Source organism: Pristis pectinata, chromosome 1, assembly GCF_009764475.1.
Source record: "Pristis pectinata isolate sPriPec2 chromosome 1, sPriPec2.1.pri, whole genome shotgun sequence".
NCBI lineage: Eukaryota > Metazoa > Chordata > Chondrichthyes > Rhinopristiformes > Pristidae > Pristis > Pristis pectinata.
In genome coordinates this window covers 36,918,981-36,931,350 of record NC_067405.1, presented here as the reverse complement: position 1 = coordinate 36,931,350, position 12,370 = coordinate 36,918,981, and the positions used below count along the sequence as shown (strand labels likewise).

Below are 12,370 nucleotides of genomic sequence, written 5' to 3'. Positions count from 1 at the left end.
ACGTTGTGATGTTGCCATGTTTGACCTCTGGTGAAGAATAAATATTTCAAGGTGTCATTTACCTAATTTAAGTAAATCTGAGATCTTAAATCAAGTATGACATGATGACATACATATGAAGTCAAACCAAGTCAGCAGAGCTTTTTCTTTAAATTTGGAACACTGAAATGCAAAATAAAAATCAATTTCTTAACCATCAATATTGATAAGATGTTTTGTTGTATTAATCAGTGGATAGATGGCTGGCTAGGAAAGTAATAATCTGATATGTTGAGCTGCCTGCAGTTAATGCCTTCTCAGTTACTATGGACTTTTTAAAATGATTATTCAAAAAACAATTATGTTAAAGAAACAAATGCTACCATGTGAGCCAAGCACCAGATATACAATAATATTTATTGCACTTTAAACTTACGGACCTTTAACAACTAAAGCATACCTGTCAAGTCTTATGCAGAAAATGACAGCTGAATTCCACATGTATGCCTGTCTTTCAGGCCACTATTATACTAGACTCCTATAATGTAACTTGAATTGTATTTTCTTCACTATGAAGATTCAATTGTATTTTCCCATTCCTTCATAGAATAGCAATGTTGGAGGAAAAAGAAAAAAAAGCAAGCTAAATGGGTTTTGTGGAATGGTTAGATGCTATTTTAAGCACAAAATGTACAGTTCCCACTTATTTGAAAGAGCTATGAGCTCAATGTGCTTACAGTAGCTGTTTATTTCAAGTAATAATATTTAGTTCAGACCAGAACTGCAGCCTTTGTCTGTCAGACTTAAGTATACAGACATCATTCTCCCTTCCCCCCGCCCTCCCCAACCCATGAAATCTCTAGTTTGAGTTCAAACTAACTTCATGCAACACAGAAACCAATGTAATGGCATGCATTTCAGGCTTGTTATTATTTAAGGTGCCTTTGATTACTGGCAGTGCGATATTTTAAATGTATTCTTATTGAAGCTTCAGGTCATCATCAAAGAGGAACTTTAACATTGTGAGCTCAGAGCTGATATGAATCTACAGTGCTTTTGCATATGACAGTATCATTGTAGACCCCTGAGTCATACATGGAGGATGCTATTCATAAATAGGAAAACAGCCACTCAAAGCAGCAAAACTATTGAAATGCAGAGTACTAATTGGCTATTTGCCTGGAAGACCAGGATCTGACAGATGCCTGTGAAGGCCCAGCAGTCCCATGGTGCTTATTGAGGAGTCTGGTAAGGAAGGGTGTCGAATTGGATGCAGAGAGGATTGCGACTGTTGTTGTTGTTGGGACTGTAATTTTTGTTCTTGTTCTTGGTCCAAAAATGTGGCAAAGTTGTCTTCTGATATTGTGTTGAGATGGACACCACTGGACAATGACTCTTTGGATTTCAGTTTGGATTTTTCAAACTCTGAAAATTCTGGACTCTGAAAGAAAGAATTAAAACCTGCAGTTGGAATATCACAATAAATGATCCTACAATTCTTCTATGAGTGAGGGTTCAGCACTTCTGTTAGCCTGACAGCATTCTTCTTTGCAAGTTTGACTTCTGCAATAGATTTCAGCCTGTCATACCAACAACATCCTGTGGAAACCTCTGTCCTGAGCCTCACTTGAGGGCAGGTGAGAACCTACAAAACTTGCTTTTCTTCATCTGCAGGTGATTCTATCATTAGCCAGTTTAGATTGTTTTTGATAACCAGTGGGCTGACACAGGCTCTAGTGCTGGTGTCCGAGCCATTTATAGTCTGTATTAATAACCTAGATCAAGGGACTGAGATGATTGTTGCCAATCTTACTGACAATGCAGAAAATGCTGGGAAATCAAGTTATGAGGAGAATGGAAAGGGATATAGGTAAGCAAATGGTCAAAAATTTGGCAGATGGAGTATAACACAAAGGAAAATGTGAGGTTATCTACTTTGATTGGAAAAATAGAAAAACTGAATATTGTTTAAATGGAATCAAAGAGTGCTGCTGGCCTGATTGCAAAGTCTATAAAATGTCTTGTATGATGGTCTGAGTGATGATGAAATCATGAATGGAGTACTATATACAGTTTTGGCTTTCTCATTTAAGGAAATCTTCCACTCAAAGCAGCCAAACCATTGATTTTTAAAAATATATACTTATTATACTGGAAGCAGATCAGAGAATGTCCATCAGGAAATTATTGAGCAGGTTGGGCCCATGGCCATTGGAGTTTAAGAGAATAGGAGTCAACTTCCATTAAAACACATAAAATTATGAGGGAGCTTGATGAGGTAAGTGTTGAGAGGATATTTCCCTCATAGGCATGTCTAGAACTAAGGGGCATAGCTTCAGAATAAGGGCTATCCATTTAAGATGGTGATCAGGGAGAATTTCTTCCCTGAGAGGGTTGTCAGTCTTTGAAATTCTCCACACCAGAGAGTCACAGAGGCTGAATCATTATATTTCAGGTTGGGATGGACAGACCTTTAGTCTATAGGCCAGTAATGCTTTATGGAGAACAGGCAGGATAATGGAGCTGAGGCCAAGATCAGATCAGTTCTGATTCAATGGCATAACAGGCATGAGAGGCTGTTTGGCCTACTTCTTTACTTCTTATGCTCTTATGAATCATTCAAAATAGCTCAGGGCCTCATGCAAAGGTTTGATGCTCACCTGATACCTCTGTTCCACTACCTAACCAAGTGCTCAGATGAACTTTTTCCCCACCCATCCCCTTGCCCTCATCCACCATCCTTCTAAACTCTTCCTCAACTGGCATATGAAATTCAAAAAATCATGTCAGGAGCATAACAGATGGAATTATTTTAAAAAATGTTTCGCAGCATCCTCTTTTTCAGTGTAGATGGTGTGGTAATAAAACTATCCCCCAAGTTAGCTGGGACACCATCCTTCTGGCATGGCTCCTGTTACTGACATTAGGGAGTATTAAATTATGACATCCAATAATGGATGTTTACCTGTGGAGTTGTTGGAAAACTGTGGTTTGTGGTCACAGGTTGGACTGTATGTATCACTCTTGATGATGGTCTTTGATAGTCTCTTGTGGCTGTTACCATGCTATATGCAGGTGGTCCTGACATGGATTGTCGTTGCAGTAACTGCAAGATGGCATGAATATCAGTAGACATTTGTGTTTCCAGTCTAGAAAATAAAGAGTATTGCATATTTTATTCCAACATTCTTTTAAAATCTCATATGCATATTTATGACAAACTACATTCACTTAATTTTACTTAAAGATGTAGGCTTTAATTATGATAAAGGGTTGAATTGTTACATCTGGAAAATACTCTATGAAATAGTATTAAAGATGTATATGATCGTCAGAAATGATAAACTGATGATCATCAAAGCAGCTGTCTCTTTTTAAAAAAAACAAAGTAATTTTGTTCTGGATGATACATTATGCACTTTCTAAGAGCTGGTAACAGGGCTATATTTGTCACAGTAGTCTGCATCATATAGCCCTGTTATGAGATTTTAGAATGTGCATAGACATAATATGGAAACAGGCAATGTAGCCAACTAGCCTGTTCTGAATTGTCCTAATCATATTCATCACCTGTTGCCACATCTCTTTAAATCCTTTTCCTTCCTTCTATCCAAATTAAGCATAAATCTTATTTTTTAAAAAAACTGCAGACACTGGAAATACAAAATAAAAACAGAAAATGCTGGAAGTACTCAGCAGGCCAGGCAGTATCTGTGGCAATAGAAACAGAGTTAATGTTTCAGGTCAATCACCTTTCATAAGAACCAGGAAAAGTTTTTATTGGTGTTGACAGATTGGGAAGGATTCATTACCTGCTGAGGTGTTCCTGAAGTAAATCTAGTCTGTGCTCAACCTCCCCATAGGTTATATCGCTTCCTGACTCTGAGATACCCCGGGCCGCATGAGAAGATGCTGACTGAGTAGACATATCAGGGTATTCTGCTGGTTTTCCACTTTCCCAATATTTTAGTCTCTCACTGGCATCTGGCAAAATCCATAAAGCAAAAAAATGAAAAGCATTTTCAACATTTGGCTTCTTACCTTTAGAGAATCCCTCTTGACAAAGCAAACTTGGCAATGTAAAAGTTGAAAATATTGCCATCATTAATAATATTGTTATTAGAATATCTACGACTGACAAATATTGTCGGCTACTAAAAGCATACCAAAGTACAAAATTACACATCTAAATCAACCAGTTATAGCATGACTTATTGTTATGAACAGGATTATGCTAGCAAAGTAAGTAAAAAGAAAAAGCAAATCATATAGGAGTAAAAAAAGAGCTATGCTGAAGCTCTTCACATATATTTCAATGCTGGGATGTTATTTGATGTTTTGATACGCTGAAATACATGATTGGTTAAATGTAAATTGAGCCAATCTAAGTACTTATTTCTAATTGTCTGTTTTGAGGCATATTCCTTGTAGCTCTAAGATAGAATATAAGAAAATAAGAATAGGCCTTTTGTCCCCTCAAGCCAGCCCACCATTCGATATGATCATGGCTGATCTGTCCCAGGTTTCAATTCCTCTTCTGTGCCACTTCCTCAATGCCCTCAATTCCCTGACCTTTAAAAAAAATTACCTGCTTCCTCTTTAAATACTCCCAATGATCTAGCCTCCACAACCCTTTGAGGTAGAGAATTCCTGAGGTTCACTACCCTCTGCAAAAAGAAGCACCGACCTAACTCTGTTTTAAATGCCTACCCCCTAATCTTGTAACGATGTGTCCTTATTCAAAAATCTGTCAGTACTGGAATCATTTTGTCATCTACCCTGATATGCCTTAGAATCTTCTATTCTACTAAGTGCCAAAGAACATAGATCTAATTTCTTTAGCCACTCATTATAGGACAACCCTCTCATCCCAAAAATTAGTTCTGTGCTTCTCTTTTGAATTGCCTCCATTTTAAAATAAGTGCACTGTACTCCAGGTGTGGCCTCATCAAGTACCCTCCACAATTGCAACAAAACTTGCCTATTTCTAAACACCATCCCTCTTACAATAAAGGCCAATATGCCATTTGCCTTCCTAACCACATGCTGGACATTTCTGCTAATTTTTTGCAATTCGAGCACAAGAACACCTAGATCTTTCTGTACTACACTCATCTGCAATCTTTCTCCATTTAGATAATTGCCTTTAGATTCTTCTTAATGAAATGCATAACCTCGCATGTTTCCACATTAAACTCCATTTGCCAAGTTTTTGCCTGTTCTTTAGTCCGACTTATATTAAGTTGCAGAGTCCCAAAGGCCTTTGTGTCAATGGCAAACTTGGACACCTTGCACTCTGCCACCTCCTCTAGGTCATTAATATAAATTGTAAATAACTGAGGGCCAAGACATGATCCTCGGGGCACTTCTCTGATTCTATAGGACTTCAAGGCAATAATGTTGTACCACAGTAAAAGATTAGTCTGCATATTCTATATGTTATACATGGATTTTATTACATTATTATTTTTAATTTTGTTCTTTTCAGACTGAGAAAGTGGTATATAGAGACAATACAATACAGATTATAACAAATACAGCAATAAAATAATCAGAAAATGTCACAAAGATCTTCATTTGGAAAGTCAAGGACTGGTCAGATAGTCAGCATGCCTTTGTATGTGGGAAATCTTGTCTCACGAATTTGATTGAGTTTTTTGAAGAGGTGACCAAGGGGAATGATGAAGACACATTATGTTCTGCATGATAGGCTGGTCTGGAAAGTTAGATCACATAGAATCAAGGGTGAGCTAGCCAACTGGATACAAAATTGGCTTGGTGGTAGGAGGCAGAGTGTGGTAGTAGAGGGTTGTTTTTCAGATTGGAGGCCTGTGACTAGCAGTGTGCTGCAGGGATTGGTGATGGATCCACTGTTGTTCATCATCTATATTAATGATTTGGAAGAGACTGTAGTTGGCATGGTTAGTAAGTCTGCAGATGACACCAAAATTAGTGGTATGGTGGACAGTGAAGAATGTTATTTAAGATTACAACAGGATCTGGATTAACTGGGAAGTGACTCAAGGAATGGCAGATGGAATTTAACTCAGACAAGTGTGAAGTGTTGCATTTTGGTAAGTTAAACCAGGGCACGACTTACATAATAAATGTCAGGGCCCCAGAGAGTAGAACAGAGAAGCCTAGGGGTACAAGTACATAGTTCCCTGAAAGTGATGAGACAGGTAGATGGTGGTGAAGAAGGCATTTGGCAGCATTGTCTTCATTGGTCAGATCATTGACTACAAGAGTTGGGATGTAATGTTACAACTGTACCGGATGTTGGTGAGAATGCCCTTGGGAATATTGTGTGCAGTTTTTGTCACCTAGCTATAGGAAGGATGTCATTAAGCTGGAAAGGGTGCACAAAAGATTCACAAGGATCTTATCAAGACTGGAGGGCTTCAGTTATAAGAAGAGACTGGATAGGCTGGGACGTTTTACCCTGGAGCATAAGAGGTTGAGGGGTGACCTTATATACTGTATATGTGTAGGGAGTCTAAAACTAGAGGGAATAGCTTGAAGGTGAGAGGGAAAAGATTTAAAGACTAGTTTTCCCAGAGGGTGGTGGATACGTGGAATGAGCAGCCAGAGGAAATGATAGAGGTGGGCATAATCACAGCACTGAAAAGACATCTGGACAGGTACATGGATAAAAAAGGTTTAGAGGGATAGAGAGACAAATGCAGGCAAATGGGACGAGCTCAGATAGGCATCTTGGTCAGTGTGGACAAAGTGCCTGTTTCCATGCTGTATAGTTCCATGAATCTATGACTCTAATGCCAATCATATATCTGGAGATGCAAGAGACTGCAGATGCCAGAATCTGGAGCAAAACATAAACTGCTGGAGGAACTCAGTGGGTCAACCAGCATCTGCGGGGGGAAAGGGACGGTCAATGTTTCACATTGAGACCTTATACCAGGACTAAGAGTGTAGAGAGAAGATAGCCAGCATATAGAAGTGAGGGGGAGAGGTGGGTCAGCGGCTGGTAGATGATAGGTGAAACCAGATAAGGAAGGGATAAGGGCAGATGGAACCAGGTGGGGGAGGGGTAGTTTCACCTTTCCTATCTCCCTCACCGTGATGCAGGGTATCAACCTGAAACGTCGATTATCTCTTTATCTCCATGGATGCTGCTTGATCCACTCAGTTCTTCCAACAATTTTTTTTTTGCTCAATCATGCATCTGCATTTGTAGAAGTTCATATCAAAAGTACTTTTTCAAGTGCAATGTGTTGATGGTGCTCTGATATTTTCTGCTAATTTGCCGTTAATAACCTTAAAGATGTATGTTTCCCATTGTCCCTTATGCAGCTGTTCTTAAACTGGAAGGTAGCTTGGGAGCGAGGTTGTTCTGTATGAGCCAATGGTCAATGCCATTTTAAACATGAGGAACTAATTGGGCTGCCATGCGGTTGGAACATAGAACTGTACAGCACAGGAACAGGCCCTTTGGCTCACAATGTTGTGCCAAACTAATTAAATGCCTAACTAAACTAATCCCTTCTGCCTACACAATGTTCATATCCCTCCATTCTCTGCACATCCATGTGCCTATCTAAGAGCCTCTTAAGCGCCTCTATTGTATTTGCCTTCACTACCACCCCTGGCAGTGCATTCCAGGCACCCACCACTCTCTGTGTAAAACAAAAACTTGCCCTGCACATCTCCTTTGAACTTACCCCCTGTCACCTTAAATGCATGCCCTCTGGTATCAGACATTTCGACCCAGGGAGAAAGATATCAGCTGTCAATCTATGCCTCTCACAATCTTATAAACTTCTGTCAGGTCTTCCTTCAGCCTCTGCTGCTCCAGAGAAAACAACCTAAGTTTGTCCAACTACTCCTCATAGCACTTGCCCTCTAATCCAGGCAATATCCTGGTAAACCACTTCTGCACCCTCTCCAAAGCCTCCACATCCTTCCTATAATGGTATTAGTATTGGTTTATTATTGTCACTTGTACCGAGGTACAGTAAAAAGCTTGTCTTACAAACCAATCATACAGGTCAATTCATTACACAGTGCAGTTACGTAGTGCATTGATGTAGTACAGGTAAAAACAATAACAGTACAGAGTAAAGTGTCACAGCTACAGAGAAAGTGCAGTGCAATCAGGTGCGAGGTCACAACAAGGTAGATCATAAGGTCATAGTCTATCTCATTGTATAAGGGAACCGTTCAATAGTCTTATCACAGTGGGGTAGAAGCTGTCCCTAAGTCTGGTGGTACGTGCCCTCAGGCTCCTGTATCTTCTACCCGATGGAAGAGGAGAGAAGGGAGAATGTCCCGGGTGGGTGGGGTCTTTGATTATGCTGGCTGCTTCACCAAGACAATGAGAGGTAAAGACAGAGTCCAAGGAGGGGAGTCTGGTATCCGTAATGCACTGGGCTGTGTCCACAACTCTCTGCAGTTTCTTGCGGTCCTGGGCAGAGCAGTTGCCGTACCAAGCCGTGATACAACCAGATAGGATGCTTTCTATGGTGCATCGGTAAAAGTTGGTGAGAGTCAAAGGGGACAAACCAAATTTCTTTAGCTTTCTGAGGAAGTAGAGGCACTGGTGAGCCTTCTTGGCCGTGGCTTCTACATGATTTGACCAACACAGGCTGTCGGTGATGTTCACTCCCAGGAACTTGAAGCTCTCAACCCTCTTGACCTCAGCACCATTGATGTAGACAGGTGCATGTACACCGCCCCCTTTCCTGAAGTCAATGACCAGCTCTTTTATTTTGTTGACATTGAGGGCAAGGTTGTTGTCATGACACCATGTCACTAAGCTCTCTATCTCCTTCCTGTACTCCGACTCATCGCTGTTTGAGATACGGCCTACAACGGTGGTATCATCTGTAAATCATCTGTAGATGAAGTTAGAGCAGAATCTGGCCACACAGTCATGAGTGTATAGGGAGTAGAGTAGGGGGCTGAGGACGCAGCCTTGTGGGGCACCAGTGTTGAGAATAATTGTGCCGGAGGTATTACTGCCTATCCTCACTGATTGCGGTCTGTTTGTTAGAAAGTCAAGGATCCAGTTACAGAGGGAGGTGTTGAGTCCTAGGTCTCGGAGTTTGGTGACAAGCTTGCTTGGGATTATTGTATCGAAGGCGGAGCTGTAGTCAATAAACAATAGTCTAACGTAGGTGTCTTTACTGTCCAGATGCTCCAGAGCTGAGTGTAGGGCCAGGGAGATGGCATCCACTGTAGACCTGTTTCGGCAATAGGCGAATTGCAGTGGGTCCAGGTTGTCTGGTACGCTAGAGTTGATGCGTGCCATGACCAAACTCTCAAAGCACTTCATGGTGGTGGATGTCAGAGCCACTGGTCGGTAGTCATTGAGGCATGTTACCTTGCTTTACTTCGGTACCCGGGATGATGGTGTCTTCTTAAAACAGGTGGGAACCTGAGCTTGAAGCAGGGAGAGGTTAAATATGTCCGCAAATACTTCTGCCAGCTGATCAGCACGATCTGAGCACGTGGCCCGGGACACCATCTGGGCCAGGTGCTTTCCTCGTGTTCACTCTCCAGAAGACTGATCTTACATCCTCCACTGTGATCACAGGTTCAGCTTCATTGGTGGCTGTCAGGGTGGATGGTGACAATCCACTTCCCTTCTGTTCAAAATGTGCACAGAGTGCGTTATGTTCATCCGGAAGGGATGCGCTGTTGTTAGCTATGCAGCCCGACTTCGTCTTGTAGCCTGTTATGGCGTGTAAGCCCTGCCATAACTGGCGGCTGGTCAGAGACTCTATTTTGAGTCGGTATTGCCTCTTAGCATCCCTGATAGCTTTCTGAAGGTCATACCTCGATTTCTTTTACAGCTCAGGATCACCAGATTTGTGTGCAGCAGTCCTCTCCTTCAGTAGGGAGTGGATGTCCTGGTTCCTCCATGGTTTCCTGTTTGGGAACACCTGTATTGTCTTCTTTGGTACACAGTCCTCCACACACTTGCTGATAAAGTCTGTGATGGTGGTGACATACTCATCAAGGCTGGCAGCTGAGTCTTTGAACATGGACCAGTCCACTGTCTCAAAGCAGTCAAGTAGGAGCTCATCTGTTTCCTCGGACCAGCACTGCATGACTCTCCGTACCGGATCCTCCCGTTTCAGTTTCTGTTTGTATGCAGGGAGGAGGAGAACAGCCTGGTGGTCTGATTTCCTAAAGTGAAGACAAGGGGTGGCTCGAAGGGCATCTTTGATGATTGTATAGCAGTGATCAAGGGTGTTGGCACCCCTGGTGGAGCAGGAGATATGCTGACAGTATTTTGGTAACACATTCTTGAGGTTGGCCTGATTGAAGTCCCCTACAATGATGAAGAGCGCCTCAGGGTATCCTGTCTCAAGTTTGTTGACCACGGAGTATAGCTCATTGAGTGCAGGCTTCATGTCCGTCTGTGGTGGGATGTAGACTGCCATCAGGATAGCTGAAGTGAACTCCCTTGGCAGATAGAATGGTCGACACTTCACCATTAGATACTCCAGGCTGGGTGAGCAGGAGCTCGCCAGGACTGTCATGTCCGAGCATCATAAGTTATTGATTAAGAAGCAGACCCCTCTGCCTTTAACTTTGCCTGAGCAGAATGCATTATGGACTTTTCATGGCCTCTTCTGGCTCTCCTAATTCCCCTCTTGAGTTCTTTTCTAGTTTCTTCATAATCCTCTATTTGATTTTAGCATCCTAAACCTTACGTACGCTTCCTTTTTCTTCTTGACTAAATTCACCACCTCTCTCGATTTCCAAGGTTCCCTAGGCTTGTCCTTCCTTCTTGATGGAACATATCTGTCCTGTACAGTTAGTCTTTAAACACTCTCCACATGTCAGATGTGGACTTGCCCAAAAACCGCTGTTCCAAATTAACTCTCCCTAGATCCTGCCTAATGCTCTTGTAATTTGCCCTGCTCCAATTTAATGCTTATCCTTATCTATAGCCATTTTATAACTTGAATTGTGGTTGGTCTGATCTTGTTCTAACTTCCACCAAGGCTCTGTGTCCGCTGATAGAACTTTGGCTGCAGCTCAGAAGATCCCACACTTTTTGCCAAGTGTAGCTTTTGCTTCCAGACAATGCCAGGCAAATGACACTGCACTGTTTTCTGGCATGGGAGCATGAAATTCCCAGTTTCCACCATCCAATTCACTCTGGCTGCAACTTTAGATTATTTACTGCATAAAAACTGGTGTATCTGGATCGTAAATAACGGAACCCAGCTCAGAGCTATTTAAAACTCAAGTGTTGCTGAGTTCAGGAGATTTAAATAGCTTTACCTTCTACTAATTATTTTCCTTACACCGGCTGTTTATTCCTCGGTGAGTTTTTCACTCGCATACTTAACATTTCTCGTATCAGTATTATGCAATCAAATGTGATCTACCATACTTAATGTGTTTACTTTGCTAGATTTTGTTCTGGTACCTCACCTGACATCTTAGTTCTTCTTTCAACTTTTCTGTTTTGAATTTCAGATCCTTCTGCAAAGCCCAGTCTGCAGTTCACTTCTATCTCTGCAGGATAGTCCAGTATGCCAGAACATAATGGTTTTTTCTCCTCATCCACAGAGGTAGATAACGAAGATGAAGCACTCTGCTTTTCTTCCGAATCCCTTTTTTTATAGTAATGTTGCTGGTTACATCTTGGGATGTCTTGGGATGCTCCCTGTTTCCTATATTCATCTTCATCATCATCTATGATAACAAATATTACCAAACAAAGTCAGCAATTGTTATTTTAAGAAACCCAAAGCCTAGACAATAGGCTAGCTATTGATTATTAACTTTCCTAGTGATCTCCATTAGTTTGCATAGGAAAGGATATAAAAACACATGAAATAGAAGCTATTCAGCCCCTCACACTTACTCTGCCATTCATCTCCATCTCAAATGGCAGACCTTTTTTTGACACTGAAATTCTGGGCACTAGACACCACATCCAGGAAAAATATCATCCTTGCATCTACCTTGTCAAACCCCACAATAATTTTGAATGTTTCATTGAGATCACCTCTCATTCTTCTTAGCTGTAGAAAGTTCAGGTCCAGTTTCTCCTCATGGGACAATCCTCCCATCCCATCTAGAGTTAATAAGTAACTCAGTAACTAATCATCAATGTTTCAAACTTAGCCAAAATTAAATCTACAACATTTAAATTCCACACTATAATTTCAATACAATCATACAGTCCAATTGTAGAATTTTAGTTTGGATACATTACAGGCAATTCCCTGGTTACCTAAGGGTTCTGTTCCTAGGAATTGTCCATAAACAAATTTCTCCGTAAGTTAGAAAGGTCCGTTTTCTATAGCTACCCATATTGTATCGATCTACGTACACTGGCTATAATGCTTTCATTTCATTGCGTAGTCACCCTAACACTACCCATAATTAAACTAATGGAATATAT

At 41.2% G+C, this 12,370-nt stretch overlaps 1 protein-coding gene across 1 annotated transcript in view; it reads right to left on the bottom strand.

Annotated features, from left to right (window-relative positions):
* Window positions 1–1,150: 1,150 nt before the first annotated feature.
* Window positions 1,151–12,370, bottom strand: part of LOC127568975 (potassium voltage-gated channel subfamily H member 7-like) — a 361,581-nt gene continuing 350,361 nt past the window's right edge. Inside the window, exons 13-16 of the mRNA XM_052013243.1 lie at window positions 11,392–11,655; window positions 3,792–3,963; window positions 2,945–3,128; window positions 1,151–1,420 (exon numbers count right to left, since the gene is read on the bottom strand). Coding sequence (XP_051869203.1) covers window positions 1,151–1,420; window positions 2,945–3,128; window positions 3,792–3,963; window positions 11,392–11,655 — 890 coding nt within the window. The remainder of the gene's footprint in view (window positions 1,421–2,944; window positions 3,129–3,791; window positions 3,964–11,391; window positions 11,656–12,370) is intronic.